Here is a 10,978-nt window from a genome sequence, read left to right as displayed (position 1 = left end):
TCTCACTTGACAAGTTCCCATTTGCTGTAAAACGGAATATTCCAATTTCACAGGAAAGACCTTTTTATTTAAAACAAGTTTAGATAAAATCTAGGAACATTCTACATTTTACACACGTCAGGTGCTCTGTGTACCCCCTATACCTTCATTCAAGCAAAATGTTAACAGGAAGTATGAATGGGTGACAAACACATATGAGGTAGAAATTTTATAACGTGTGAGATATTACACTTTAACCGGATCATTGTTGGACACGTAAAAAATAAACTAGTTATTTTTCAACAGTTGAATTACAAAAAAAATACTTGGTATATAAGGATTTAAAATTTTGGTTTGAGATTTACGAATATATATAATATAAAAAATCGATTTTAATTAATTTAATTAAATATCAGACGCAAATTGTATTCAATTCGTTTAAATTTCATAATTTTGGAAAATTATTTTTATATGCTTGAAAAATATCGTTTCCATGTTAGAAAAATATCCGTGCTTATTGCAAATTCGCATACACTAAAACAAATTCTGCACAAGTCATCTTATTATACAGGATGTTTTATAAATATTGCGACAAACTGATAGGTGTTGTAGAGGGCATTCAAATAAGCAATTTTGTCTTATAAACCCATATCGGAAAATGAATCGTTAAACTAAACCAAATTAAAAATTGAGACCGAAATGCAAACCATTTGTGTATTTTAAAACATTCTATAACCCCTTGAGTTTGTCGGAATGATTATGAATCACCCTGTATTTCAATGAAAATGTTAGTAATCATACTTATCTCACTAAATATATTTGAAAAAATATTGAAAAATTAATCCCTATGCAATTTCAAATTGGTCATTATTCATTCCTTTTTTTATTTGAAAGGTTTCTCACAATATGTTACATTAATATATTTTCATGAATATTTTTATGTTTATATATTAAATAAAAATATAATTAACAAAATTTATGTATATCAATTAACAGGTAAAAGTGTACATTATGTACAAAACCTTTAATATTTTAATAAAACAATTAGTTTAATTACCTTTTATACAAATTTTGTAATCAGTTTTGGTAGGGATTCTTATAATAGGTTAAACTAATATATTTTACTACTTATTAGATACTTTATAGATATACAGTGGCTAGAGAAATAAAAAAAATAAGATAAAATTTCCAATAAGTATATATAACGGTTTTAATATTCTATACCATTTTTTGCTTTTTTAACGCTTTTTAAAAATAAGAATTTATTCTTTGCTAGATTTATATTATTTTATTAAATTACTCATTTTTAGGGAGAAGAAAAAAGCATGACATTTCAGATAATAAGAAAATATTAATTAACATGAAAAATCAAGATCTCAATACTTACAAAAATCCACAATCAAAGCAGTCATTTGAAAATAGAATAAGACAATGTTACTACAAAAAGCCAACTCAATGGAATAATCAGTAAATGAAATCATTTCTTGTTTCGTAGGCAAATAAAAAATGATAAGTAATTGAGTCATTTAATATTAGGGTGTTTAGTAGATCAATCAGACGTCGATTGAATGAACAAAACTAGCAAGGATGTACTTCAGTAAAGAAACCATTTATATAAAAAAGTACTAAAACACAAAAATTATTAATTATCCTCCAGAATTTTGGTAAAGAGTACTTTGAAGTGATGAATCCAAATTCAATAGAATAGAATCAGAACGTAAACAATAGATTCGTCGTCCTCCAAATAAAACTGTAGACACTAGATTCACTAAAGAAACTTTAAAACACGGTGGAGAAACGTTATAGTTCCTTTTCTTGGCATGGTATAGTACCATTACAGAAAATGATTAATAAAATGAACCATTTCATGTATAAAAATATGTTGAGAGATGTAATGTAAAAATTTGTTTAAGTAGAAATTACATCGGTGTAGGTACAAAATGAGTAAAAAATAAAAAGAATATAGTATTATAAAATATAATAAAATATAAAACATTTTGAGTACCTAGATTTTATGGGTAAATATCATATATTAATTGTTCTAAGTTTGTTTCATTTGCCAATTAAAACATCAAAAACCATCAAATTTCGAAACATTGTAGTTATTAATTGAAGAGTCGTGAAATATTGAGTAATACTGAGCACTTATTTTGTTTAAAATTTAATTTAAATAGAAATTATATTCGATGTAGGAACAAAATAAATAAAGAATAAAAATAATATAGTATAAAGATTTTAAATAAAATGTTTTAAAATATAAACCATATTTAATTAGAGGTATGCATTTCCCAATTAACATTAAATACTAATGTTCTATTTCTCTTAACACCACTGTAAATAAAACTACTTGTATAAATAATATTTTTGTGTATTAAAAAAAAATAATGATAGAGTTTCTAAATTGGTAAATATCATATATTAATTGTTCTAAGTTAAAAATTTAAACCTTATAAGAATTTATATTTATTATATTTAAGTATAAATCATATTATTTAAAACTACATTTATTTTACTTATAACTAAAAGTTAAAAACTTTATACAGTGAAACTTTGGAAAGAAGAGCTGAACAAAATTATTGTTAACATGAAACAATATCTAATAATAAGATATCAGCTGTTCTGAAATAAATCAGATGAGATAACCATGATAATTGAACAAGTAACTCTGTTTCAAGACGAAACAATATTAAGGGGTATTTATTCAAATGTTTTATGTTTACATTTTTTCTTACACAGCCTTATAGAAAAAATCATCATCATAGCAACATTGACGACAACATCCGTACAATCAATCCATGCAATTCAGTGAGAAAACCGCACCGATAGCATAATTAACATGTTCGGTTGGCCTCGCACCATAACCAGGAACCCAAGTCGTCCCCGAATAATAGGAGGACTTCAGAAAACAATAAAAGCAGAGAAGAACGATCGGCCGTCTCGCCATTGGACGCACATTGTCTCGCACAGCCTGAAAACTGAATCCGATTGGTGCTGAAGTCCCAACTAGTTCGGTCTCCATCCGCAAGGGGGGGATTTGAGGTGGCGCCCCTCCGAGGCTCAACTTGAGTACCGTAGTCGGTCTGCAACAGCGCCAAAGCGACAAACTCTTCGTGCGCTCCGCATAGCCACTAACCCCAAGACGCTATTCGTCAGTGAACGTTGCTCGCGTCCGAGTGTCTGAGGAACTGTGTAAATTTTGTGGTTTATTTGTTGGTGGTTACCGGCTACGTTTCAATTCATCTTTGGTGACGGCGTTTGATTTTATTGTTATTTTCCTTTTATTTTCGTTGTTTTCATTTGATAAATGTTGTGACGTTTCACCGGGACAAGATCAGGTGCCGACGGGTACCCAGCCATGGTGACTTTAATGCCTTGCAACTATCTGAACGCGCAAACTGCCAGGTGTACTATGATTGATAAAATGTGTGAGCAAAAGGTAATGTATAATGACGACGTTCTAGGGCAATGTCTTAAATTTATATCCAACAAAAACTCCTTAAAATATTTCACTTTTTTCTTAATTCATCATCATTATTATTATTTGGTTAATGTTGAACTGGATTTGAGTTATAGACGAATCATTTCAGTAAAATAGTTTTATTGTATAGTATTGATTTGAAGTCTGGAACTCAAGCAATCCAATCAATGTTATCAACATCAGTATCTCGATTGTTCTTTGATCAAATTGTCTCCAACATCATGTTAATGAAAGTATCCTAATTAACTAGTCAGAATTTAATACTCATAACAATTAGCATGCAAATTGGAAGACTAATTAATTATAATTAAATAATAATTGTTATTGCAAGTAAAACCAAATTAATATTTTGATATTACTCTGTGATGTCTAAGAATGTCCAACAATAAAATCTTTCTTTTTTCATCTTTCTTCAAATATTGCATTCAAATTAAAAAGTACACAGACTAAAAGTGAAAATAACACTTTTTGACCAGGATATCTTTATTTACATTACAATTAAAAGCAGCTAATTGATTGATAATGTCACATGAAATTATTAGAGGAGCTCCCCATTATTAGAACTTAAAAAGTATCCAACCAAATCTTTGCATTAACAATAATTGTTATCAGCATTTACATTGAGCTTACTACACTGATTACAATACAATTACAATACTGTATGTATTAGAACAAGGTTACCTAGAAGATTATATCTTGTGGATAATGGCACAGGAAATTATTTGAAAAAGAGGAATCCTCATTGCAACTAAAATTATATATTATAAGTAATTTACTTCATTGTTTTATAACTCGTTTAACATAGTTTCTGATTTGGACAATATAACTATAAAATTAATTCCTTCTTGACGTTGAGCAAGGGGGTTAAAACTATTTTTTTTATTTCAGTTGTATAAATAAATCTATATTAAAGCTTTGTATATAAAAAAACATCAAAATTAATACCATATATTATAATCAAACCACAAAATGGTATAATAAAAATATTAGTAATACATATTGCTTATTGTACCATCTTTAAGATCATTGAGATGTAATATATAATAATATAAATTTCTAATAATAATTAATAAATAATTACTACATACGCTAATAACAGTTTAATAATAATGATGATAATTATTTTAAGAACATATTTCCAGTGAATAAAATTCCAAAATGTGATACCAGTTTTCAAAAATGTTATAAAAAATAATTCTTAACATTAGAGTAATATGTGAAAAGAAGAAGAGTAACATATTTAATTTAATATTATTACATGCTTTTGTTAAATAAGTGGGGTAAAAAATTACATTAATAATCATTTTTATGTACAACTTTTTATCAAATTTACATAATCCCTCTTGATTTGAACTTTAATAATATGATTTTAATCTTCTGGTTCCTTTGAAAAACTGTAAAACACTTTGAAGATCATTATTTGATCAACACATTAGCAGCAATGTTATGTAAATGAGATTTAAGATTGAGTAATGAATGTAGAAATGTGCATATTCGAATATTGACGCTGTTTTTATTCATATTTTCCATTTTCATAGGAGGATTTTTCAAATTATCTGTTTCAACAACTGAAAATTATACACTAAATCACCAAAAGCAAACTTGGATACCGTTTTGTGTATCATTTGCTAAATTCCACTTTCAATAAAATATAAAAAAATACGTTTCTATCAATGTTCAAAGTTTAAATCAATAAATCATAGAGTTTTTTTCAGCGTACTGTAAATCTGTGAAAGTAAAATATCCCTTGTTAAAACATTTTCCACTGCTATCGATTTGTACAATAACATGTTTAATGCGTACGGTGATTGATGGCAGTGTTTATTTTTTAAAATTCAATGATTTGAGGTGTACGTAGTCTCGCTTTTAAAGAATTGTATACACATCAATTCCGCTTTTTCCAATATTGCAAAATAACAAACGAGTAAAATGTTACCAATTTTGCGAAATTTCACTGCTCACATTTGGCAAAAAGGCTTTTAATTTTGAAATTGTTCATAAATGGGAAAGTAATTAAAGCAGAACGTTAATGGATGTTTGCTTTTTTATCCGCTAAATGTTGCAATTATTGAATTATAACTGACGATACGTATACATGTGCTTTATAACCAATTTCCATTTATGTCAAAATTGAACTGAAAATATTCTTATATTTCTAAAAGGGGATGTATTTTTTCAACAAACTTCTCACATTGTATGCCATGTAACAATTCCATTGTTGATATGCGTATTGGTTAAATTTAAGCTTATTTTTCTGATTTTTCAGGTCAAAAGAGCCAGAACGGACACATCAGATTCAGCAGATAGAGACAGGTCAGTGTCAAATTACGCAATAAATTATAATTTCTGTTTTTCCCTTCGTTTTAGATAAGCGACCAGTCGAGCTTATCGTAATTTATGATTTCGAGATTAATGTTTTTGCTTCACAAGCAGCCAACTACTGTAATCATACACCATACATGTTAAAAAAAGCTCAAGCACACGGCTTTAAGAAAAACTGCAAAACGGTGTAATTTTACTGAGACTTTTTTTTATTTCTTGTTCATTTCATATTAAGCGATTAACGTGGCGAATGCAGTCGAAAAAGATTTTCGCTTGTCCGTCGGATGTTCGATGTCGGACCAAATGAGGGAGGTACCCAGCATATGTGTCCCATTTATCCGGAATTCTTTCCAACAAAAGTCATTGTTCCTAATCAGATGTTAAACACTTGCTGAAACGGTCACAGCATTCGACTGGTTCTTTTGTAACATTTCGAGACCGCATGGACGTTTCAAAAGTAGGAAGTGTCCGTGTAACAATGGAACCCAACATTAAGAACAGTTTATTGGCTTTTTATTGAGGAAAAGGAATATTATTGAACGTGGCAAATTCGAAACAGTTTAAATGATATTTTCTGGGGTGTGTTATGCAATTACATTAAAAAGCACTTTTGTTTTTCTGGTTTCACCAAATCAATATTCTTATTACATTAAATTATATGTCATATTTTGTTACTGTCTGTAGTTATTATATAAAGAGCGTTAAATATTTTATTAAAGCGATAGTTTATGTTTATTGTAGTAGGATTTATATCTACGTTTGTTATTAAATACATTGTTAATTCTGAAATAATCAAAATATCTAGTATTTTCTAGTTTTCTCATTTTTTTAAATGATAATCCATTCTGAAATTTTACACTTTTATTATAAATCTTCGTATAAATATGTAAGTCCATTTAAGAAGGAAACACCCCCTCAACTTTTTTATTTATGGCTCGATTCTAATGAACAAAAGATATAAAAAACTCAGCATGACATAAAAATTGTTTTTTACATGGGATGCAGTCCAAATTCCATAAGAAAATATTGCATATTAACAAAATCGACTTAAAAATCATGTTTTTCTAATGAAATTATATTTTCAGATTATTAAACTAACTAAATCATGGATTTTGTTCGTCTTTGTTGGCATTAAGACTTTATGTGTTGTGACATTTTCTTTCACTCATTATTTATTTGATCAGAAAGAATAAATCTAGTAGACAAATGTAATTTTTAGTTCATCCGCAGTATATTTTGTATTTATATTATATTATTTTATATTTATTTTAATGACGTACATATTTATTTTATAAAAAATGCGTTGGTCAATTTTTAACTTTTTTAACATAAAAAATATTATAATATAACTCTACAAGGTTCATAAACAATTTAAGTATTTTATTACTTATTTTTTGGTATATCATTAATTAAAACCCAATTTTAAACAAAAATGTTACAGGGCTATTTAAAATATAAAATAAAATATATTTTTTAAACATAAGAAAATCGAAATGAAATATAAGAGTGAATTTTTAGATTTTACATTTACGTTATTTTTTTAAATATTTATTGACTTAGTTTCTTAAATATCTATCAAAACAGAGATTTGATATTTCGAAAAAGTTTAATAATTTTTTTATTTAATTTTATCAACCAAATATATTATAATTAATAAAAGTATTAACGTATCTTAACCAATTATAAATTTTAATATGAAAAATACTTCAAATTTATATAAAATAAAATATCAGTTGCAACATTATGTTCCATTTAGAATTTCACGAGAAATATCGTCATATCTTAGCTTTGTAATTTAAATTAATAATTTATTATAATACAAATTATATGTGTCAATAAATAAATAAGTAAATAAAAGTATTAACATTCGAAATTTGCCAAACCAGTTTTCATAAATATTTGATAAAAAATGCAATCACTCGAATTTTACCAGAAATATCGTCATATCTTAGTTTTATAATTTAATTTATTATATGACAAATTATATCTTAATATTTTTCGACATTTTAAAAACTAACTCAAGGATGTTTCCATTTGAACTGAAAAACTTGCATATGTTCTCTGGATATTTTCATAAAAAATAAACATTTTTTGAGGTACCTCATATTCCATAAAAAAGTGCCTGTAAAAAGTTTCACGTGTGTCAATAAATAAATAAGTAAATAAAAATATTAACATTCGAAATTTGCCGAATTAGTTTTCGTAAATATTTCAAAAACAATGCAATCACTAAAATTTCACCAGAAATATCGTTATATCTTAGCTTTATAATTTAATTTGAGAATTTATTATATCACAAATTATATTTTTTTGAAAAGCTTAATATTTTTCGTCATTTTAAAAACAAATTCAAGGATATTTCCATTTGAACTGAAAAAGTTGTACATATTCTCTAAATATTTTCAGGAAGTAAATATTTTTTGAGGTACCTCATATTCCTTAAAAATTTGAGTGTGTCAAATAATAAATATAGTTATTATAGTTATTAACATTCGAAATATTTTGTTTTATATGTTTTTAGTTCTACTTACAACAAAATTATGTAATATTTAATAAGGAAACAACCGATAGTCATTATAGGTCTTGAATAATATTGTGTTTAAAATTATTGCAGTCAGCAATAAAAAGACTGAAAACAATTTGACGCCACAACAATACAAGTTAGTGGTAAGGATAAAGGAATTTATTATTACTGTAATAACATACACACATATTGCCAACATAAAATATCAGCAAAGCAATTTGTATTGGTCCGCAGTTTCCATGAATTATGACGATATTTAAAAAATGCATGTGATAATTCAGTAGTGTAATATCATTGATAAGAAAATACTGAGAACATACAACATTATCGATTTATTTTTCAAGCGCCCGCAGCCGACGATGTCTTTGTTACTATTTTTAATTTGCACCATAACCACAACGTAAAGTCCATTTGCCATCGATCAGCAAAAAACCGGATTTATTTTATTTCGCGCCCGTAACGACTGTCCCAATCACATGCCCTGGCAAATGCTGAATGTGATGGTCAGTGTCGACGACGGCTGAATGTGTGGCATAAAGTTTGTTGTTCGTTTATTTTTTTTTTTTTGTACGGACATTTCGCCTCCTTACCTCCTCGTGTGTGTGTGTTTGCCGTGCCGCAGTTGTTGAGTCTACACCGGAATAAAAGTGCACCACTTCAAAACGGACACCCAACAGCTGAGGTGGCCCCTGGACTGTTGGTTGTTTCAGCACAAATATTTGAACAGATACAACGCGTCGCCGCCGATGCATCCCCAGTCCAACCTCCTGTTTGGTCAGCTTTAATTTTCACTTGAGACGTTCACAATTTTAAAATGGAACCCTGTTTTTATACATATATATTTATTTAAACGGTACAATTAAATACGTATCGCTTTGCACGATCGCTGAAGCAATAACATTAAATCACACCGGAGTAATTTGAATGGTCGGTTTTAAAAGTCCTTATTAAAATGGAAATGCGCCCGTTTTAGAACGACATTACTCCGTGGAAGTGGCAGTTAGACTCGGTCTTATCCTGAAGTCATCTTGCATTAAAACGGACCACAAGAGACTGTAGGTTTAGTAAAAAGATTAGTTAGACAAAAGGTCATGTCACATCGGTACTTACGTGGTTTCTAACGCTGTTATTATTTTGTTCAACAATCGGTTATTGCTTTATCGGAACGGACTGTAAATAGGACACTCCCACACTTTAGAAATTTTTATTATTGGTGTGATTCAAATAATGACACACGAATAAATCGAAAATAAATTTTGCATATCGAAGATTTTACTTGCTGCGCACACCCTTAAGCGTTTTTGTTTAGTAAAGCAACAAGAGTCTTAATATTTTTTAAACGTCCATCGAAAAGTTTAAATTTTAAAAGCTGCACATACTTAAATCACAATAAATAACAGCTGAATTTGATGCCCTGAAACTACATTAGACGTTTTACAATCAATAAACTATTTCTTAATAAGTTTATTTGTACTCAATTTTTCTGTAATTTTAAGTTTCTACTTATTGGGCATACTATTAAAGTGTACTTTCAGTATTTTCGTTTAGGACAAAAATAGGGAATACAAGAGAAAATAGACAGAAACTATACTAATGGTTATTATTAGTTAATTCACTACAAAACAAGAAATTAACAATTTATTCTTAACTTAGACAGTTAGATATTTTTGTAACTTTCATTAAAAAGTTTAGATTGTAAAAGCTACACATACTTAAATTACAATATATAACAGCTAAGTTTGATCCCCTGATGCTACAGTAGAGTTTCAAAATTAATCAATTAAATTTCTTGAGAATTTTATGAGTACTTCAATATTTTTAGTTCGTATCTCAAAATTTTAGTAATTTTCAAGTTTAATGTAAGATTTTGAACTAAATTGATATCTTTTTACTTCAAAAAGACTTTGGAACCCACAAGTTGAACAATATTTATCTAAAATATTTAAAATATAATATTATAAATAAATCATATCGCCATCTTAATCTAAACTACATTCCTTTTTTTAATTTTAAAATTTTTACTTACAACACGTCATTAAGATTAAGAGTAAAAATCAAACAATAAATTAATAAAAAAAATTATTTAAACTACATTAATATTTTTTCTAAAGTTTTAAAAGGCAGCACATTAATATAAACGATTCAAATTGTAATAAAAAGTAGCTAAATTTGAAATTACTACCAACGTTTTATAATTAATCGATTAAAATTCTTAATTAATGTAACGTTAAACAACTTGAAAGATATCGGGGACCATAATTTGATTGGAAAAGTTTATTTTATATTTATGTAGTTATTTATCTATTATTTTATTATAAATTACTTATTGTGAACTATTTTAAATTTAAATGAATTAAAATTATTAATTTATTAATCGGAAAGTTGTTTTATTAAATATTCTTTTATAATAAAATAATATTGTTTTTTCCATTTTTAGTTATAATAACAACTTGAATATATATGAGCCGTTTTAATACTGATAATAAAATTAAAAAATGGCGTTATAAAATATGTATGCAAACTACGTTTTAATTCAATCTAATAACGATCGCACTTAAATTAATTAGCAACAATTGTTTGATTTAACGGGGTCATAAGTTTTGTATGATGGCCATTTTAATAGGTCGGGTCGTCGTAAAAACCATGTGCGTTAAAAACAAACCTTAGTGTTTTTA

At 27.4% G+C, this 10,978-nt stretch overlaps 1 protein-coding gene across 1 annotated transcript in view; it reads left to right on the top strand.

Moving 5' to 3' along the window:
* Nucleotides 1-3,071: 3,071 nt before the first annotated feature.
* The window catches only part of LOC109595581 (eyes absent homolog 2), a 30,937-nt gene continuing 23,030 nt past the window's right edge, over nucleotides 3,072-10,978 (top strand). The window contains exons 1-2 of the mRNA XM_020010967.2: nucleotides 3,072-3,415; nucleotides 5,724-5,770. Coding sequence (XP_019866526.1) covers nucleotides 3,335-3,415; nucleotides 5,724-5,770 — 128 coding nt within the window. The 5' untranslated portion in view covers nucleotides 3,072-3,334. The remainder of the gene's footprint in view (nucleotides 3,416-5,723; nucleotides 5,771-10,978) is intronic.

Source organism: Aethina tumida, chromosome 1, assembly GCF_024364675.1.
Source record: "Aethina tumida isolate Nest 87 chromosome 1, icAetTumi1.1, whole genome shotgun sequence".
Taxonomy (NCBI): domain Eukaryota; kingdom Metazoa; phylum Arthropoda; class Insecta; order Coleoptera; family Nitidulidae; genus Aethina; species Aethina tumida.
This window is presented reverse-complemented; position numbering and strand designations above follow the sequence as displayed.